Source organism: Empidonax traillii, unplaced genomic scaffold, assembly GCF_003031625.1.
Source record: "Empidonax traillii isolate 1590-97213 ecotype Southwest subspecies unplaced genomic scaffold, ASM303162v1 scaffold563:size410408, whole genome shotgun sequence".
In the NCBI taxonomy this organism is placed as follows: Eukaryota; Metazoa; Chordata; class Aves; order Passeriformes; family Tyrannidae; genus Empidonax; species Empidonax traillii.
The window spans coordinates 126,541-148,489 of NW_020955756.1; the positions used below are offsets into that span (position 1 = coordinate 126,541).

A 21,949-nucleotide genomic window follows, 5' to 3' on the forward strand; every position below is an offset into this window, starting at 1 on the left:
GCAATGGGCAGAAATTGATGGACAGGAAGCTCCTTCTGAATGTGAAGAACTTCTGTACTGTGTGGGTGACTGTACACTAGAACAAATTAACCAGAGAGGTTTTGGAGTCTCCCTCATTGGAGGTACTCAAGAACCATCTGGACACAATCCTGTGCCATGCGCTCTTGGATGATCTTGCTTGAGCAGCGAGGTGGCCCGCTGTGGTCCCTTCCAGCCTGACCGACCCTGCAGTGCATGAGGCCCGGTCACAGGGGCTGTGCTGGAGGTTTTCCCCCACATTATAGCTGTACAGACTTACACACTGCAGTGTTGCACTGGCGGCTCTTGCCACTGTCTATGTGCAGCACCCATGGAGGCTGCAGCCATTGCAGCTGTGCTTCCCAAGCAGAATGACACGCTTCTCCTCCAGAATACCATGTGTCTCCTGCATCTCCCTGTTCCCCTGTCCTTCTCCCCTAGCACCACTTCAAGCTTCTGCCCTAGCCCTTCTCCCTTGTTTCCACTCATGCCATGGCACCTGGCACCACAGCTCATGGCCCACCTCAGGGACCTGGTGAGACCCCATCCGGAGTACTGTGTCCAGCTCTGAGGTCTTCAGCACAAGAAAGATCTGGACCTGTTGGAGTGAGTCCAGAGGAAGGCCACCAAGATGCTTAGAGGGATGAAGCACCTCTCATACAAGAAAAGGCTGAAATAGTTTGCATTGTTCAACCTGTACAAGAGGAGGCTTTGGGGTGACCTAATTGCAGCCTTCCAGTGCCTGAAGTGAGCCAACAATAAAGACAGGGATGTTTTACAAGAGCATGAAGTGGCAGGACAAGGAGGAAGGGCTTTAAACTGAGGGAATTGGTTTATATTAGATAGTAGGAGGAAGTTCTTTGCTGTGAGGGCGGTGAGGCACTGGCACACATTGTCCAGAGAAGCTGGGGATGTCCCATTCCTGGCAGTGTTCAAGGCCAGATTGGATGGAGCTCTGAAAAATCTGGTCTAGTGAAAGGTGTCCCTGTCCATGGCAGCAGGGTTAGGACTAGATGATCGTTAAGGTCCCTTCCAACCCAACCCAATCTATGATTCCTTACGCTTGGTCTTCACAACGGTTCTCAAGGTGCTCCCTCCTACAGAGCCAGAGCCACCCTGGTCCCCACCTGCCCAAATACCAGATGCTCTTTGATGGCTCCACCACAGCTGCTTATCAACCTGCGCGTTTCCGTGAGCGGGCACGCAGATGTCAGGGGCTGGCACCGCGCTTGGACTGGGCAAGAAGCGGTGCCTGTGCTGCCAGGAGGGCCCAGACACACACTGAGCTGCTGGCGAGGGCGGTGATAGCGGGGCACGGCCGAGCGCCGGCCCCAAGAGCAGCCCCGCCGCCCGCCCGCCCGGGCGCGGCGCTCGCCGCCCAGCAGAGCTGCCGAGAGGAGGCGGCGCTGCCGTCTCAGAGCGGCTCCGCTTCCGCCTCCGGTGCCGCCATTTCGCCGTGAGACAGCACCGATGGCGATGTTGTCCGCCGCGGGATACGGGCCCTCCCGGCCTGAGATGGGCTACGAGCTGGACGGGCCCGTACAGCACTACCGCTTCTCGCCCTACACCTTCAACGGAGGGTGAGCGGCCGCGGGCAGCGAGCGGGACGGGACGAGGCGTCCGGGGGAGAGCGGCGCCGGGGCTGGGGCTGCTGCGCCTTACTCCTGCTTCCCCCCGGTGCTCAGGGCGGGTTTGTCTCCCCTCAGGAGCTTCTCCTTGCAGGGAAAGAAGGGTAGAACGAGCGGGAGCAGAGCTCGGCCTTGCCCTGTCTCCGCGCAGCCCTTCGGGGCGTTCGTGCGTGGCTTTTGGCACGCTCGGGCTCCCTAAACGCTTACTGGTCTTAAAATAAGCACCTTTAGTTCCCCGTGGGGTTGTTTCTTTATAGTGCCTCAGGGAACGCGGGAAATGGTCATATTAGAGAGTCACAGAATTGCTGGAGTTAGAAGGGACGTCTGTATATCCCTCGCTCCAACCCCCTGCCAAGGCAGGGTCACCTACAGCAGGTGGCACAGGAACGCGTCCAGGTGGGGTTTGGATGTTTCCAGGCAGGGAGACTTCACAGCCCACCTGGGCAGCCTGTTCCAGTGCTCTGCCACCCTCAGTGTAAAGAAGTTCTTCTTCATATTGAGGTGGAACTTCTTGTGTTTTAGTTTATGGCCATGGCTCCTCGTCCTGTCGCTAGTAAACATGTAACTGTGTTGAATGCTGCCTTGCTTTCCCTGTTTAAGGCAATTGATGTTTTACACATCTGAGGTGGTGGCAGGATCTGGCCAGGATAGTGTTATTTAGATTTTTTCTTATGGTGCCTAACTGCTTTTTAACGGGCATCTGTTACTTAATGGTAGCGCACCTGAGGGAATCACAAAACTAGTTGTTTGGAAGTATATGAGATCATATCAGATTTAAAAAGTGATGATAATTTAAGTGTACTGATACTGTTACTTAGTATTTTGCTTGTTTTAGAAGGATGAATCATTATCAGGAACCTAAAAGACGATCTGTTGACTCTGTTTCTTGCCTGGTGTAGGGACTCTGTTTTACCAAGTTTCCATGTGGTTTTTAGGGTCACATACATATATTTCCTTCACTGTGTCTGTTATATTCTTATGCCAGTCCTGGGTCACATGTAGGGATGTGCATAGTGGGGAACATAGCAAGGAATATAAGATGCTTGACAAAATGCGAGTCTGGGTATAGAATTCCTATCTAGTCTGTTTCTGTGTTGCCTAAGAAAATATTTGTGCTGAAACTCTGATTATATCAATACTCTTCATTAAGGACTGTGCTGGCGATCGCTGGGGAAGACTTTTCCATTGTTGCCTCTGACACACGGCTGAGTGAAGGCTATGCAATTCATTGCCGGGACAGTCCAAAATGCTACAAGCTGTAAGTCCAGATCTTTCAAAAATTGAAACAGACAAAAGATGTTTTGTATTGCTGACCGTGTCACCTGCCTCCTGCTTTAAGTAGAATTCTTACACAAAAAGAATTGTAACAAAGTAGATTTTGGAGTCGTGTTGACTGTTGCTGTAATTCAAGATGTGATGTGATGTTTTAAGTGTAGCTAGTATTGAAAGCTCTTGTAGTTAGCTGACAACAGAACTATTTTAGCATGATACAAGGCTTAACGTAAGCTAGGTGTTGGTGGGGTTTTTTTTGGCTGGATAATCAGAAGAACTTTGGTGTTAACTCTAGCAAAACTTAATCCTGTGATGACTCATTCTGCTTCATCAGGGCTCCCGGGTGTTAGTACACAAGGGTGCCCCCTGCAACCAGTTGTATAGTTTCTCTCTAGTCAACCACCTGGCGCTTTGGAAAAGTGCTTGTTTTAGGAAAAGTAAACCTGTCAGTAGTTCCATTATTAAACTTTTTATGCTCATTTTATGCTTTTCTAGACTCACGTAGATAGCATCTCCTTGGTCTAAAACTGTGTATTGTTTACATTCATTCAACTGCAGCAGGTGTTTACCTAGTAAGCTGCCATCAGTTTTTTGGTTCTTTTTTGCTTTGTGGTTTGTTTTTTTTTTTTTTTCTAAATTTCTAAATTTTCTAATTGAAATCATAGGAACTTATATTTCTCCTAGCTAACTCTTTACTATATCTTTGGCTCTCTGATACTGCCTAAATGGAAATTGCATACTGCACACGACAGCTTTGTGCAATTCTAGTGACAGGCTGAGAGCAGATTGCATTTTAAGGTGTTTTCCAAAGGACTGCTTTGTGTTAGTCTGTATGTGTTAATGTTTGTAGACTTCTCTTTATTAGAATTTAAATTTCAGAGGTGTGTTGCTGTGGCTAGCGTTCATGAAACATTCTGAAACTGAGCTGAGAGCTAAGCTTTTGTAATGCATCTGCAGCCAGATAACTTCTGTTGCACTGACACCATAAATGTCACGTAAACATTGTACGAGCTTAATGCAGCCCTCTGGTCCGATGGAGTAAAACTTGGACCAAGTGATATGATCTGTGGCTCCCTGGCGTAGAACAGATCCTCTAGCAACACTGAATTGTAATAGATAGAGCGAGGAGTGCATGCAGAAATTAAGAATTTCTTCTTGTTGGTCTTACTGGCAGTTGAAGAAAGGTGGGTTGAAGACAGACATCTGCATGGTCCTGTGCTTGATGAGTCATCTCCAAGATGTAGCTTGCAGTTACCCTTCATACACCGCAGATCTGTTACTACATTTTACACAACTGTTTTTGGTAGCATTAGAAAACCTGAAAATACATTTTGGTGTTCTCAAAATAGCTTACTGTGTAAGAAAGTGCTCTAGTTCATACTAAATCTGAAATTGCAACGAAATGTTACATTTTCCAGAACAGAACAAACCGTCATTGGATGCACCGGTTTCCATGGTGATTGCCTTACCCTTACTAAAATTATTGAAGCAAGATTAAAGGTAGCTACCTGTATTATTGTATTTACAAACTTACATTCTTAACATTATGCTTGAAACATAATATTATATGTTTAAATACAATTTTTACTGTTCTTCTTCAAGTATCTGTATCTTAACTGTATGGCTAGTGAAAGATCAGGCAGGGGAAGTTAATGCTGTGTTCTTACTAAGTGTGACATCGCAAACTTAAAGAATGGAGAAACTGGAGAGGAGAGTGTTAATGAGGCAACATCTATTAATCGTAAAACTTTGGAGAGATTTAATATTTGGCTTGTAAGAAGGCTTTAACTTTTAGACCAGTGTGTTGTCCGTAATTATGCTAATTAAAAATCTTGCTTAACATCAGATTCTTCTATAGTGAGGTTACAGAAAATGTAATTTTGATTGAATGTCAGATTCCGTGTTTGACTTTCTTCTTGGATGTGCTCTACCACTGGCAGATGTACAAGCATTCCAATAACAAGACCATGACTACTGGGGCTATTGCAGCAATGCTGTCTACAATCCTGTATTCTCGACGTTTCTTTCCCTACTATGTTTATAACATAATTGGTGGACTTGATGAAGAAGGTAAGACTTTAAACAAAAAAAAGGAAGAGGAGAGGCTGAATTTCTGTGAGTGGATTGCTGTTCCTTTACATCTCAGGTGTACTGATGGAATAAAAAAGTTTGTGTTCTTGCTGCTAACACCTACCTTTAGTCATATGGTGCTTACACAGATCAAATACATATTATACATCTAACTTTTTTCCTAGTTTTTGCTGCTAGCTTGATCTTCCATTTCTGAAGTTCTGAAAGTCTAAAAACTGTTATAAATTTTTTTCTTACAAATAAGATCTCTACAAGTGAAATCTTTCATACTTTAGACTGGAAAACTTTTTAACAGCTTTGCTGAATTTCTTAATTGCACCTTTAAAGGAGATGTTAGCAGTAAAATTGTGTATATTTTACCCAGACACGTGAGTGTGGTAGAGGTTATTATATATGAAGATTTACTCCAGAGACAGGTTTCCACAAAAGTTATTTTTAACTGTTAACTGACGTCTGATAAAAATCATGACTTCTACACAGAAGCTGTAGTTTAATGTGCAGCCCTTCCAGGACTTACTGGGCTCTTGTCCAGTGATTTGGTTGAGTTGCCGAAATACTGTGTTGTCTGGCTTTGAGAAGGAGCTCAGAGGTGGTCTTGTTTGGATAATTTCAGCTATTCCCTGCAGTGTGTTGTTACCATTAAATTATACTGCTTTCCCAGTCTTGCTAAGACATGTCTACGATATGTCTGGAAGGGGATTGGTCTGCTCTGCATAGTGGTAAATTTCAGATTATGAGGGTGCTGTAGCAGTTAGTCAGAGTGTAGGTTTGCATGCATGGACTTAGCTCGGGTCCAGTAAGATTGATTTTTGATTTGGCTAGCTTTCTCAGGACTCTTCAGCTCCTGTGCCATACTGCCAAGTGCACTTAGCCAGTTCACTGGATCGGGTGCAGCCTGTCTGAATAGAAAAGCTGGACTTGCCTTTTGACTGGCATGTCCTCATCAAGCCCCAATGCTTTGGAGCTGCAGTGTGTCTGCATCTTTGATGGTGGTGCAAGCCAGTCAACTTTGCACAACCTGGCCTGGCTCCAGAGGGAAGTGTGTAAGAGACCAGAGTATCCTCCCTGGTTCTGGGAGTGCAATGCAGAAGCATACAAGTATGCTTTCTGGAGATATAATTCAAGAAGCGTATTGTTGCAGAACGATGTCTGTACTTCTTTGTGTTAGCCTTAGAACCTCTAGGGCTCTTTCTGCAGCACTGTGCTCTGATATATTTTTCTGCTTTGCGCGTCAGCACTTTTTCTGGGGTAAGTACTGTAGAAAACATTTGTTGGAGCATGGTTGTAGCTTAAATAGAGAAAATAACCTTGGATATCATGCCAGGCCACAACCATAGTGAGCCTACTGTACAAAGCATTGTCTGAACATACTGCAGTAAGTATTGTTTAGTAAAGGTTTGCTGGGATCTGTGGTGTTCCAGACATTGCTTATTGAGAGAGCTAGCTCTTGTTGTAAATGCTTATCAGTGATGAGAATCTTTCTGACTTGTTACTAGATGCTAATTTTTTTGTTTGTTTTCCAGGGAAGGGAGCAGTGTATAGCTTTGATCCAGTGGGCTCGTACCAGAGAGATTCTTTCAAAGCAGGTGGATCAGCAAGTGCCATGCTGCAACCTTTGCTGGATAACCAGGTAAAATAGTTTGTTGAGTTTTGGCTTTGTTTTTTTCCTTTCATTATCTCAGTCAATATTTGTGACATTCCAAGTTATGTAGCTTTACTTCTGGGAAATACTGCTTTTGAGAGAAGTTTTAAATCTATTACAGGTATGACCTGTCAATCCATACATTTATAATTGTGAGGTATTACTTTCTCAGGAGAGATCAAAGTTTTGCTTTGGGATCTGTTCAGGTTTTTAACATGTGACTAAGAGTGCAGCACCCATTTAAAACACAGATAAATATTTTAATCATGGAGTTAGGTTTCTCACATAAGTTGTTTGAGGTTTTTTCTAGGTTTTGTTTTTTGTTTCCTTAGCTGATAACATAAATATGCCTGTTACATAGCATGAAATAATACCACAATAAAAAGATATAGTTAGTACATACATTTTATCACTTAACATACATTTCTTTTAAGTCTTCAGTTTTGTACAACCCAGGTACCATTTTCTAAAATGTTCTTACGCAAAACTAATGGAAACTTATTCAACGGAATCTGTCAGAAAATACTCTAAGAATATTTTCATATTTAGTTGAGGCTGTTAATGGTTGAATGGGAGAAATACCAAAGCATGTTTTACTCATTTTATTCTCTGACATCAGTGTTGGTATTTAGTCAGTTGAGCCTGATGTCAACACAACTTTTGTGCTTAAAAAAGCAAAAAAAGGAATTAAGCTCTCTTGACTCTTATCAGCTGAGAAAGGAATAGAATCTTTCCTTTTTTTAAATTTTAAATAACAGCATGTTCTCAGCTTTGACTTAGTTTTGAGCTTTATTAACTGAAGGAAATAAAATATCTTCTTCAGAAACAAAGCTTTCGTAAGTAGTTTTTTATTGTTTATGAGTTTTAGGCAAAGTACACTACTCTCCTCATTTACCTATTCTGATGCTTAAGTGGACACTCAGATTTATCAGCTAAAATGCACTGTTTAGTATGACCAGATGTGCTCCAGTAGAGACTTATTTTTGAATTTTAGGTACACTGAGGAGTATTTGCTTTTAGAAATGTTCCTTACAACAAGTGACTAGAGGGGAAAAGGCTTGTGTGCAGTTATGATGCTGCTAACTCAGTGAGAAGTTTCTGAAGAATTAGATCAGATCTGAATGTTCATTGTGATCTTGTATATGCTGAATGAGCATGAGCAGCTGTGCTGGCTGTATACTGGATTTGCGTCTTGTTGCTTTTCTAAGAGTATCAGCATTGGCAAAGTTCTCAACTGTAAACAGCGAGGAGGAACGCTTTTGTCAATTTTGGGTTTTTAAAACAGACAAGCCTTTTTTCTTTTTAATTTGTCTAAATCTGTTCGTTCTAGTGCAGAGACTGAAACAGCTTTCATGCTAGATGGATCATACTTCCTTTAAAATGCATTTTCATCTTTTCTCAGATTGGCTTCAAGAACATGCAAAATGTGGAACATGTACCTCTTACCCTGGAAAAGGCTTTGCAGCTGGTTAAGGATGTCTTTATTTCTGCTGCTGAGAGAGATGTGTACACTGGGGATGCACTTAAGATTTGCATTGTCACAAAAGACGGAATTAAAGAGCAATCTATCCAATTGCGAAAAGACTAATTCAGTTTCCTCATAAACAAGTATTCTATGATGTACAATTTACCTGTGTTATGAAGACATTTGTCTTATTAAATTTTTTTCAATGAGTTCAACACTGTAAGGCTGAGTATTTTCTGTCTTTTGTTAGAAGTGGTAGAGTTTTTTAGAAACCAGAGCAGTTCCTGGTAAGGAAGCAACTGAAAGTTACAAGTCAGTTTTGTTGGTCTTGTCTTAATCTGTTGATCATTCTAATTCCGATGAGAGTTTAATCCCCTTCTCACAATTTCTTATGCTGCAATGTGGGAGAGTTTAATCTTAATAAAATTTAGATTCACACACTATTCTGATAATGCTTTCTGTTCAGCCTGAGGTGGTATACTTGTTCCTTAGAAAAACAATTTTGCTGATGTGCTTGACCCTAGGGTAACCTTGTCTCCTGTTGGGATGACTGGCTGCTTTCAGTGCTGCATTTTGGTTGCTGTGCATTATTCCTAGCTCTGGCTAGTCTTCACCAGGGATGGTAGTCTCAAGCTTTCTAAACCATTTAGATAATGGGTAGTATTTTGAACCTCAGTAATTGAACAACTAGTGCATTTAAACAGACTAGCTGTGATCAGGAAATCCACCAAGTGGGAACTTGAACTGCTTATTCCCAAAGTGTTTGTGAGAGCACTTGACCACTGGGTGCCAGTGTTGGACAGAGTAAGAGGGGAATTGCTGCTCATCCCTGGGGAACTGGGCAATGAGAAAGGCACACAGCATCTTAATCTTTGAGTTACACTGGGGCTGAAGTGACGTGGTCACACAAGTCAGAACCTCTAGACATGCTCAGGTAACTTAAGGGGATGTTTAATGTTTTTTGCAAAAGTCGGATGAGGTTGTTAGTATAAATGACTGTGTAGCTATATGCCGTCTATACTGAGAAAACAGATGATGCAATAATTCTAAGAACAGAAAGCTTATGCCTATTTAAAGTACAAGTCAGCAATACCAAATTAAATACATGCTCTGTTACTTCCGTAAAATTAAATTAAAACACCTTAAGGTCGACTGTCTTTGATGCCAGATTTGTGTTGAATTGCCCAAGTGTTTCACAATAGATTGTTAGAGCTTTATGTGAGGTTGGTGAAGTCCAGTAAAACTAAATAGCATTTCTGTTGCAATGAAAAGCAGCTGAGAGTAATAAGTTGATATGCTGGCCTTTGGGACAGGTCTGGTAGCTATATGTAAAGGTAAAACAGTAAAAAGGGCAACAAACAAGGGGAACTGTCTAATTTTTACGTTGACACTGCTCCTGTTCAGAGAGAGGAGTTGCAGGAATGCCAGAATATGTGTGAGCACAAAAGTAGTCACGGGCTGCTCAGCTAGAAGCTAGTTTATAAGTATTAAAACATCCCAAAATTTCAGATGTGTCTTACAGATAAAAGACACCACATTCCTTAGCTCTGTGAGATTGTCATCACCTCAGCCTGGAAAATAGGAATGCCCTCACTGCAACTCTCCTTAGTTCTGTGCCTGTACTTCCTATATGTAAATAGCTCAGAACTCATCTCGCACTATATCTACAATGTAAATGAGTAGTTCATGAAGCACTTTGAGCCTTACTTGGTTACAGAACTGTCTAGGCAGGTAGGCTATAGAGGTACACAACTGGGCAAAGTAAACATGACAGTACCACTTAGGGTTGCTAAAAGCTGAGGTCTGGGTTGTGTAGACCTACTTGGCCAGGGGTTAGATGCCTTTATTACAGTTCTGTGTAAGAGAAAGGAGAGAGAGTGAAAATGTTTATTTTGCAATCCTTTCCTTAACTTTAAACATGTTCCGTGTATCTTTTGATAGAGCGCTGTACTGCGGGATTGCAGTAACCTTGGAGCAAACACTTGTAACCACCTTGTTCAAGAGCTTGCAAGTGGCAGGGTGTTCAAGAGCAGTGTACAGCGGCAGGAACAGCTAGCTCGACTTCACCTGCGACAATACGAAGGGCCGCCTTAAGATGGCAGTAGTTAGTTGCTGTCCTAGGCTTCTACAGGATTACACACGGGGCGGGTAAAAATAGTCGCACATACTTTACCAGTTTCCCACTGTAACGTGCTTTGTGGTACTGCTTGTTGAGAAGATAGAAAGATTTATTTTGATCTTGGCCAAATGGCTGCATACACTTGCTTATATAAGGGACTGTTCAAGGTCAGAATCAGCCTTAAAAACTAAGTTTTTAAAGCAAAGTCCACTTTATTATTTTTGGACACGTTTTCAGCAATATTGTTTATGCATCAAATCCTTTTTATGTGTGGAGGAGGGGTCTTGTTACTACAGAAAGTGAAAGTGCTTGACAAGACACATATATTGCATATATATTCTTCTAAAAGCTTAGTTCACTATATCATTCAAGGACAAGTTTAATTTGCCTTTAACTAAAACCAAGAATTTCTTGAGGCTGAATCATAAAATGTTGTGTAAGCCAAATACCAAGCTTTCTTACTCTAGGTTGACATATGTCTTTAACACTACACGTGCCTTAGTGTGATGGGAGTCAGAAGCAGGCTGCTTCTGACTAGAGAAAGCCACTTAAATTGAAATTATAAAACACTATGTGAAGTACAGAAGTTTGAATTTGCCCTACAGCAACTTACTCCTTACTCTTTTATATTATTTATTTACTTGGGGGACATAGTTTAATTTCTCACACTTGGTAAACCTTTCTTGATGCCCTGTAATCATCCATCCTGGAAAGCAAGAGAGAGCTTCTTTGGCAAGTGATCTCAGTTTAGTAATTTGGGATTTTACAAACTTAAGCTTGGGGAGAAGTGGCAGGAAGAAGTGAGGACTGATTAAAGCAACGTTCATGTGAATCTGAGCAAAATAAAGTAATTCTGTTTCTCTTCAGTCTAGTAGAAGATAGATTTTAGAAGCATGAAGTAACTGCTGCCGTTTTCAGGGTTCCTGATCCCAACTCAAGAACCAGCTTCTGAGTAGAAGGGATTTGGAAATGACAGCTTTCAAATTCCTCTTTTCTCTTTCTTTCAGCCAATGCTTTTGTTCAGTGTGAATGTCCTCTGCTTTTAGGCCATTTGGGGCAGTCGTAAAACAGACAATAAGGCACATGGGCCTGAAGTTAACTAAGGTTTGTCTCCCAATCAGCCTTCTCAAGCCAAATTCCTTTTGAGAAGGGGTTTTGTCTGTGTGAGTGCAACAGAGTGAGACCAGCCTTATATTCTTTGGACAGTAATATGTAGTTAGTTTAATTGTATGGACCATTTTCTGTGTACTTCCTTTTCCACGCAATTCCAACAAAGTATTCATAATTACAAAACCACGGTTTAGCAGAAAAAAAAACAAACAAAAAATCCTGAGTATCTTTTCCTGTTAGGCTGTTCTTGGCCCTTTTCCTAACAGTTGCTGGCAAAGTTCAACTTCTGTTCGTTTCAGAGGCTCAAAGGGGGGTAGGGATGGACTTTATTGTAGCCTACAGTAATTAATATTCTTTGGCACAAGACACACATTAAAGAGGTACTGGTAAGAGAGTAGTCACGGTACCAGAAATTCAACCAGTTCTTTGCACTTTAGCTCAAAGAACCAGAAAAGGAAAGTTAAAAAACAAGATTCTTCTTTTTGCCAAAGAAGAGGAACAAGATGCGGAAGTTCACGGTGTTACACAGATACTTCACAGTTCAGGTAAAGTGCTTTTGTCTTTCCTGAAACCTGACTTCTCTGAAACTCAGGTATTTCCATTTCTTAGCTTCCTACAGCCACGCAGGTTTGGTGATCTCCTTGGTGGTTCTGCCAGAAGTCACCGATTTGCTGATCCCCACAGGTGCCCGCCCAGGTGTGGGTATGTGACACCCACAGTACCTGGCCCACTGAGGTGGCTTAGGTGAACAGGACCGATTCTCTGTTTAGCCAGGCTTTGTGAAAACTGGCTGTAATCAGCTTGGCAGTCAGGCCTGGTGGATGATCGAGCTGTTTATTTGCCTTTCAACACTATGCTCTCATACTGGAGACCCCGGGTGGCACCTCTTCTCCGCCACCAACTTGAAGCCATGAGTATGGATAGAATCATACATAGCTGGGGGTTCTTGAGAGGTGAGAGATGCTGTAGAATGCCGTGAAGAATGCCTGCCCTACCAGGACCCCATCCTCAAACATCCCAGTAGAACTGTTTGTAGCTTGCTTATGCAGCAATGCAGAGAACCTTACACACTGAGTTACCAGAAAGTGAAGAGGCCTGATGGGGGAAAAAAACTCCACAGCAAAAAAAACATGAAAAAGAGAAGGGGAGGCTTTTTTTCTGGGTTTATATAAGTGACCGTTTTGGAGGAAGCTGCATTCCAGTGTCACTGCCTTGTGCTTGATCTGAACTTTTCTTGACATGTACCCTTGAATGTAGAATGGTTAACACAATCTCCATTAAGTCCTACAGCAAACAAACATTTTGGTGCGGCTGGTATGTGTTTGCTAGTTGCAGACAAGCCGATCTCATTAGAACTGCATTTACAACTTTTGCCAAGCATTTTGAAACTAGTTGACATGCATAACAGCTGCCTGAGCTGGAATGACATTCCATTCTCTGCCTCCATCTTATTAGTGCAGGAGATGGCTTGATTAATGACAATTAGATGGGATTTTTAAAAATGAAAGGAAATTTGTCTTTGGATGAGCCATGCAGTGTGTTTTCATTCTCTGATTTACAGTAAGTCACAAAGTCTGAGTTTTTATGGCTTTTCACAAAAGCCAAGAGAAGTGCTCACCCTTAGTTAACTCACAAAATTTGAAGTAAAAATATTTTAAAATGTGATGCAAAGTGTTTTCAGCTGCTACTTTTTTACATTAAACTGCTTTTAAAAAACACAACCGAACACAATTTCAATGGTGATGGATTTTTGTCATACAACTCCAGCATGGGGATCGCTGTGCAAGGAAGGGGAAGGAAAACCTTGCTGTCTGCACTCTGTGGCATGTTAAGTGATGCTGAGCAGAATTCCCATAAGCTCATGTGAAGGTCCCTGTGATTCGTGGCTCAGCTTGGGCTACGTGTTTGTTAGACTGGTGCATAACAGAGATTATCTGCACTCCTCAACTCTTTGAAGCTATTACCCTGGTGGCCAGTGTCTCCTGGCCAGCTGTCCTACTTCAGCTAGAGCATGCTCTCGATCACAGAGGAAAGCATTTCCGCAGGAACGTGAGGACCTGATTTTGCCCTCATTTCTCCAGGCCCTCAGTGCAAAGCTGTTGAGCTTACAGCCTTGATAGACAGGCTCTTGATTCGGTGCAGGATATTGCATCTAAACCATCCAGTGTATTTTGTTTGGCTCTACAACCTTTAAAGTCAGTGACTGTGATGCCCTTCACCTCTGTTAAAATGCTTCTCTCTCAAAGGGACGCTCTCTGTCAAACACAGGGAAGCACCAAAGATGACAAGATGCTCTTCTCTGAGCAGCTGGGGAGTCACAGTGGCCGAAGCAATATCTATATGCAGGCATTCACATACCTAATTTAACCCATAAAATTCCTGCACAAACATTTAAGAGAGGTTTCTGGCAGTTCAGTTTAAACCCTGCATTTAGGTTAAACCTGGTGTTGGCAGAAAAGCTGCACTCATATACACCCTACACAAACCTAGAACTCTGAGCTTCAATTCATGCTCGCAGCTAAACTTAACTTTGGTGGTAGAAGTCACCATTGCCGTTAAAATAAAAAAAAACAACAATGAATCAGACTCCTAAGTAAGTGAGGACTTTTGCCTGGTTGGCTCAGATTAAAATAAAATAAAGAATAGACTTCTCATTAAAAAATGCACTTGCAGTTGTTTAACTAATATTTTAACCTGCACAGGTAGAGTGCTTTTTCATGAGTTGTTTCTATTCAAAGCCAAAATGCATTTTGGAGCTACTCCAAGAACTTAGTTTCTATTAGAGGCTACACAAATGTGCCCTTTGCTTGCACCATTTCCTCCTCGTGCTCTTGCTAACAAAAAGGAACATTGAGGCCAAGCTGTCCAACAACTAGTGGATGGTCCTCGAGTGTATAGCTTGAGATCCCAGAAGTAGCCTTGAGTCTGAACTGGAGACTAAAAAAAATCTGTTTGTTGATTTGAACTGAATAGCTCCAGTTTGTCTCACTACAGAGAAGGCAGATTCAGAGGTGCTCTGTTACATTCAAGTTTCATCTTAGAAGCTGTGGGAATGAGTTCACGAGAGGTAGGTACAATTTTCCACCCACATCCCAACTCAACCACATGCAGGCGCTTGGTCAGTCAGTGTGGCTCTAGCTACAGTGTTGGACTACAGGATTGCTGCCTTGTAAATGCCAGTTGTAAGTTTTAATGAGACAACCCAATTAGATGGCTTGACAGACCATCACAACAGTGACGCAACTGCACTCAAACCCCCTTACAGAAGCAGCAGAATTTCAAAGAAGTGCTATTAAAGAAAAGTCACAGAATAGCTCACACACAGCCCTGCAAACAACAACATCACCCACAGGCTGTGTGGAGCAAAGGGAAGGGCCGGGAGATTAAAGGCAGAAACAAGTTGGAGGAATTAATCCAAATACTGATTTTTCCCTTTCTAGCACTCAGCATGGGCATAGCTTGGGTTTCAGGTGCCATCTATGAAGTACAAGAGCTCTGCATAACACCCACTGTATTGGTCCAAGAGTGCCTACAGAGAGTTACAGCGTGGCCTTTGCAAAAATGTACGTGTACAGAATCACTTGTGGCAGGCAGTGCATTATGTTGTCCTACGGATACCAGCTGATGCACACACAACTGTATTCACTGATCCTCACACCCACAAGGTGTTTCCTTCCCAAAAAACAGAAGAAATTTTTATTACCCTGCCCCCTGGCTGCAGAGGATCAGTGGATCTGGATTTTAAAGTTTTGTCTTCTCTTCCCCCTCCAGTGGGGAATCCTTCATGCATCACCTGCTGTCCCTCACGGTTTGAACTAGGAGACTGGCCATCCCCACAGCTTGCTACAGGCAAGCTCTCTGAATGCTTAGCCTCAAACCACTTGTTTTTAACATGTTGAGCCCAACACCATAAATGTCATCAAGACACAATCCAATTAATGGAGTGTTTCAGTGACACAAGACAAAATTCCTTTTGCAGAATGTGCGCTGATTTCCAGCAGTTACAGTCCTCTCCTGTTGACACTGAAAAACACACCAAGTAGAAGGTCCTGCAGGCTTGGCAAGGCCCTGCTTGTCAAACCCTTTCCAAATGAGCCACTTTGCCTCATTTTTACATTTGTGTCAAGGAGGATCCAACACTAACAAAGAGTGTAATGAAAGTTGCTGGCTACTGAATCCTCTGTGGCTTGTCAATGCTATTTTCTCTAAATTAGAGACCCATACGCACACCCTGCTTGAACTCCATGACACAGGCATCGTAGAAGAAAATCTCAAGAACTGATCTGATTCTGAGAGGACAATTTGTTTGTCTTACTCATGAGAGGGAAGGAGACCCCTGCGGTGCTGCTGTAGTACACTGAAGAGAGATGCAGGCAGCAGGGGCTCACGTGACTACGTGGAACATCTGTTCTGCCCTACAGATGCTGTCCAAGTATGTCTTCCCAGCCTACTGCTAGCCATTATTCAAAGAAGTACTGCACAGAGACACCTCCTTTGCCACCAGCTCTGACTGAGCCCTGTCCCAGTAAACTGTTGGTGGGAAGCATCCGCCAAGGACTGGGAGGCACCTTACTGTGGTTTAAGAGTCAGATCCAGTAACCATGACATAGCTGGAGCTGCAGCACAGGCCACCACAGATTGCAAACTCTCTGCCTGCTTTTCATGTTAGTATAAATCACTTGACACCATGTGAAGTACTGCTGCCAGCTCTTGACAGCCTCTCGGGAAGATCCAACAAACCACAACATGTCAGTGGGAGTTTTGCCTTTACAAGTTCAAACCGAACTACCCCAACCCTTGTGAGCAAAGAACAACACTTCAGGAGGAGAATAGATGAACTCTGTAGCACTGGAAACATGTCTGTATTTGTTTCTGTGGGGTAAAATATTCTGTCAAGCAGCAGGTCATTAACACATAGCTAGGTAGCTTTCAATAAACTAGTGCCCAGCTACTGTGGCAGTAAATGATAACCTGGTGCCTGGTAGCATCAGTGACACCAAAGGATATCCCATTCCTAGCCACCATGCAGTCATTGCTCTGGAGGCTCTGACATGCACAGCAATAAAGCGATATGCTTTAAGAAGAGGGCAGACAAGGCAGGGCAACATAGCATGGAGTAGAAAAGCTGCTCCACAGACAGCAAGATCACTGTATATGCAGAAGGTTGGCAGGGTGGGAGATACACACCTCAGAGGTGCCCTTATAGCCTTTGTCCCAACCCCGGAGAAGGGATGTTCCCTGGGAGATCATCCTCTATGCATGTGCATTATAGAGACCAGTGAAGAGCTGCTGTCACAGGGATGTGGTGGGCAGCATGCACAATGATGGCTTTCTAGGGACATGAGCTTAACAAGGGGAAACAACTGCCTTATTTTCCACAGTCCATCCAGACCACTAGAGCCAGTGGCAGGTCATATCTCCACAGACTTATGTAAAGGATTAAATAAAAGCCAAACTGCTGCAAACAGCAAAGTGAGCCTGCAACTGTATGCCAAAACGTGGATGCAGGTCTGCAACCTGCCTCTCTTGCAGAGCACCCTGACACACTACTCAGGAGGCAGAAAATCAAGACAAACAAATAAAAAAGGCAAGATGGAAGAAAATGATTGCATGTGGCTTACAAGGCTGTTAATTACAAGATTAAAGTCTTGCATGCAGTAACTGCACAGTTAAGCCGGTCAGTGAAACTTGGAGCAGTGGACAGCAATGCCATTTAGGAGAAGCAGAGCAATACCAAGCACTGAGGTTTTCAGTGTGTTCCCTGGTGACAGCTTTGATCCTTACGTGCCTCAGTCAAGTAACTGAAATATGCATGAGAAAACACACAAGCACAGTACAGAGCTCTGAGGCCTTTCTGCCCCCAGCCGCTTCCTTCCTGTTTACTCAGGCACCTGTGTGGCAACGTGTCACAACGCGTCAAAGTGCAGCACCGCGCGCGGCTTGGTGCTTCACACGTATCTCCCCTCTGCTCCCCAAAAACCACCCGAAATTTGTCACAATGGCTCCAGGGGGAGCGAAGCTGGCTCTCCTCTGCTGGCCCCCTCACAATAGAGGATTGCCCTATTTGTGTGTGAAGGAGAGGGGTGGCCGCCTGGGCCGCAGCCCTCGCATCTGTAAGGGCTGGAGACAAGCCGCACAGATAGGCAGAAATCAATAAGCTGGCGGATCAGAGGGCCTGGCGGAGGAGCCGCTCCGTGCACATGCACAGGGGCTGAACATCTGTCAGGCAAACAAAAAGCAACCCAAGCGGAACAAAAGAGAGGATTATTTTAACTCAAGTTCTTCTTCAGTCTCAGCAGGCAACGTTCAAGCCGTCCTCGTATTCAGACACTGAGGCCTTATGGAGTACGGGCTGTCCGGGAAATGCCAAACGCTGTTACCACAAGACAAAAGAGGGGTAAAAGAAAAAAAAAACCACGTAGATATGGAAAATTCAGACTGACTTGGGAGTGCAATCAAGCAGGGGGAAGGTGGAGGGGCACCGGTAAGGGGTGGAGGGCAGGGAGGCAAAGGAGGACAGTTCAACAACATGACGAAGAAGTTGATGACAGATCTCTGCAGCAGTACTTGAAAACAAAGCTGATCATATCAAGCATGCCACAGAAGAACAAAATATTGTTGCACAGCTATGGATTGACAAGCACTAAGGCTATACCCCCCCAGCTCCCTCCCTCATGTGAAAGGGCAGGGTCACTGAAGACCTTCTGCTCGTGCAGGCGAACACTCGGGAGTTCTCAGAGCTTCCTCCTCACCTGGAGGAAGCCCAGCTTCAACCACAAGCTCCCCTGGCACTTCTAGGGGAGCAAAGGATTTAGGATAAGCTCAAAAACAAGCTGCCATGCCTTTCCCCTGAGCTTGGTGTTAGCCAGGAGACACAGTTACTTTGCAGCTTGGTTTCTCTATCACAGCTGTCTCTTCTAATCAGTGTGTCATATATTTGCTAGCAATAGGTGCAAAGCAGTGAATTTGAGATGAAACAGATTTTGTAAAATCATATTTGGGCTTAAAATGTCAGAAACCTTCATCCTTTCTGAAAGAGAGGAGATGATTTCACAGTTGAGAACCCCCGGTACTGTATTGACGTGCTGCTGCTCTGTGCCCTTATGCCACTGTTGTCTTGGTGCATTTTCAGACGGAAGTATTATTAGGGAGAAAACCCTCTAGGTTTTGGGTTTTCTTTGGCAGTTTCACAGTATGTAAGCTGCCTGCACTGCTGATGGCAGGAGGTGTTCTGGATAAAGGTGAACTTGCTTAGTAGAAGTTCCTGAACTTGCAGCTCCATGGCCTTGGAGGCACCCACCCATCAAGCACTGGGCCACAGCATCCTATAAAATAGATATATGTCTCAGCCTTGAAAGTGGTTTGCCATAGAAGACATGGGTTCTTAATGGCATTTTAGGAAGTATCACACAACAGGTATTTTGAGCCAGCTTCATTTAATTATATTCTATTTGGGGTGGGGGAGGGTTGTGAAGTGGAAGCAGTTTTGACTTAGGGAAAACAGGCTCCTTTTTTAAAAAACAAAACCAAATTAGTAACTGGAACAAAACCCCCAAAACATATGCTTAGCTTCTGCCTCGTCTTGGAAGCTTCTAAATTTCTTTATCCTTATTTACAGTGCCAGACACAACCAGGTTAGCTGTCTTAGTGAGACCTCCAGGATGACCCTTAAAAAAGAGTAAACCTTGCTTTCTTGTTTTGCTGGAGAGAGTGAAGAAGAAGGGCTGCATTCCCCATCCCTGGGAAGGGTCTTGGCTTCAAGTCCCGGGTGGCCACAGATGCCTTCTTGGATCTCTTGAACTCAGCCTCTACGCATCAAGGAGGAGTAAGTAAGGCTTTGAGGGACTTATGCCACCTGTGTCTTTTGCTCACATGTACCAACTACATGAGAGGAACCAGAGGCAGCAGACAAGGGGCTCTGTCAGCAGGCGGAGACAGGCACTGCAGCCTGGTGCTGGCAGCATGTTCCTCCATCATGAGCAAAAAAAGGCATCTGCCATAGATGCAACACCTCTTTTTTCCAGGAGCTTTGCTCAGGTGTACAGGGAGCCTCATCCAGTTTTCCCCTGAGAAGAGTCCCAAACACAGGAGCAGAGTCTACTTCCCACATCTGCTTCTGTTGTTGATTTTCCTTCAACCCAAGTTGTTGTTGATTTTCCTTCATCAGCAGTTACTCATCTCACCTGCAGCCTCTCCTGGATGACTCCCTTTACCTGGGCTGCAGTTTCTTAATAAGAATTTCCAACCAGCTTCTTGGTCATGTCTCAGGAATTTCAGGGGTCCTCTATTTTCCTTTTACAAGCAGTTCTTATACAGACAATCAACAGCAAATCAGTACTTTCTTTTCTCACTGTTAGGATATTACTAATATTTGTTCATAGTCAATGTTTTTCCTTAAAGCCAAAGCAGTCAAGTTTCTTTTGCTCTTCTGGGCTATTTTTTTGCAAGTCTTGAACCACATGCAAGTGGTTCTGTGTACCAGTTCTGTGTACTGGTTCTGCAACCAGTCCTATGTTAAGCCATACAAGCAAATGCTTCTATAGAGCTGGACTTTGAAGAGAGGCTGTTAAAACACAGGGTTTGATGTTATGCTGATAATAAGAAAAAATAATAAAAAGGTAAACATTTACAGGAGAGAAAACTGTTTCATATGAGGAACAGTTAGGGTAGGAGAAAAGTATAGTACATTGTGCAATAAAACAGGGAGGATTTTGCCCTTTAGTTTCCATCACAGAAACATGCTCCTGATTCTCCCTGCACACTGCCTCCTCCAAAAGATGGATAAGGACTAAAGGAAAAGACAAGAAAGGGAGGTAGTAAAACTACTAGAAATAATCATTATACATACATCTATTGTGTGATATTTTGCAACATTGCCTTTGGAAAATAAGTCTGTTTGAAGTGTTTAATTTTGTCCTTGTCAATCAGCAATAAAAAATAAGACATCTCATCATTATGATCTTTTTTTGAAGGAGATTGGGTTTGAGTCAATCTGGCTGTGAGAGGCTCTTGGATTAGGAGTCACTGGAGGTGTCTTTCTTGCATATAAACTCTGACATGGCCAGTGTCTTACAAAAACTGGTTTCAGGGTTGTTTTGATGCCTGTGAGGTTGCACCACAGGCAAAGGATGGGTCTGGAACACAAAAGCCAGGGACTGGAAACCTAGACAGCAGAAGGCACTGGTCATGTGGTAGTGGAGACTGATGGAGACATGCTTGGAGAGCAAATCTCTCCTGTGACTTTGATGGTCCCCATTTCCTCTGGAGCCATGGAGTATCCTGTTGTGCGCCTTCTCAAAGTGCTTTTAACTGAAACATTAGAGAGATAATGCCAATGTGTGATGTTAGAATGACTTTGCACATTAGTTGACACGGTCCATTAGACTGCAGCTTGTTCCAAGAGCCTAAAAGAGAGATAGGACTAACCAGTGGCTCTCAGACAAGCAGCTGTGACATGTGCCATCACAGTAAATTAATGGTGGCCACAGTTTTGACAGTTTAAATCAAAACAGAACTGAACAATCAGAGCAAGTTTTTGTCTTGTGTCTGCAATGAATTCCCTAGTGACTGCATGCAGCCACTATTATTGTCTTTGAGAGTCACTGCCCTAAGAGACGAGTTCTTTAACAAGTGAACAAATAACTCAATTAGAAATTAGAACAGTACATTCCTGAGAGGAGCTCAGCAGCCTCTTCTCCCATTAGTGACAGTGGGAGTTGCCATGCTCTGCACGTGACCAAGAGATATCTATTTCCCTTCCCTTCAGCAGATAACTCTCGTGTAACTGATTGCTTCACAGTATCATCCCAGTTTTCCTCTTTGGGGTACCATTTGCTGATATGTGGGAATGTGCTGATTTTTGGTCAAGTTTCAGCCTAGAAAAAATATCCAATTACACAAAACAAAATGGAAAGAGCAGGGGACCAGAGATCACTTTTGTGAGTTGATGAGTGAACTTTTTGTTGAAAAGTACTTATTGAATACTCACTTCATGCATGAGCTTGTTCTGTCAAGGGGAGAGAAAAATAAGTCATTCTAGGATCGAAAAACAGTCAAGAAATCAAACTCAGGCAGTTTGAGGATGATAGATTGGTTAACCTGAATTATGTGAGGAGTACAGATAAAATAACTTTCCTCCCAGGTAGGAAAGAGAGAGAAAATTATGTTTATTAAATGTATTCAGTGGGTATGGAAAGCTTCCTGCAAGGAATAAAATGTCCTCTGAGTCTATGTCGTGGTAGTGCGGTACTGAAAAACAGAAGGGGTGAAGGAATTGTGAACAGCTGGTGAGTGGCAGCCCTATACCAAAAGAATGAAGCGTGGAGGAGGGGAGAAGACAATTAGAAAACCCCAAAACAACAACAAAAAGAACTAAAATCCTAACAAGAGTAAAATAGAACCCAAACAGAAAAACAAAACTGAAGTGTTGGGAGTGTACTGTCAAACACCAACTTCCCATGGACTGTAAGAGCAACAGAAGCCATTGTCCTCTGCTGGGGATGGGAACCATAAAAAATAACAAGTTGGGCTGGGAACATAGCTGCTGCGTGTTCTCACTCATATTTCTCAACTAAGACCAACAACTCTCTCTCTGTCTTCAATAT

The 21,949-nt window shown here is 43.3% G+C and overlaps 1 protein-coding gene across 1 annotated transcript; it reads left to right on the forward strand.

The window, feature by feature from the left end:
* The first annotated feature begins 1,405 nt into the window (after nt 1-1,405).
* PSMB1 (proteasome subunit beta 1) lies at nt 1,406-8,339 on the forward strand. Its single transcript, XM_027897849.1, has 6 exons — nt 1,406-1,598; nt 2,797-2,904; nt 4,337-4,418; nt 4,859-4,988; nt 6,533-6,639; nt 8,054-8,339. The coding sequence occupies exons 1-6, from the start codon at nt 1,489-1,491 to the stop codon at nt 8,237-8,239; spliced, it is 723 nt and encodes a 240-aa protein (XP_027753650.1). The 5' UTR covers nt 1,406-1,488; the 3' UTR covers nt 8,240-8,339.
* The last annotated feature ends 13,610 nt before the right edge of the window (nt 8,340-21,949 follow it).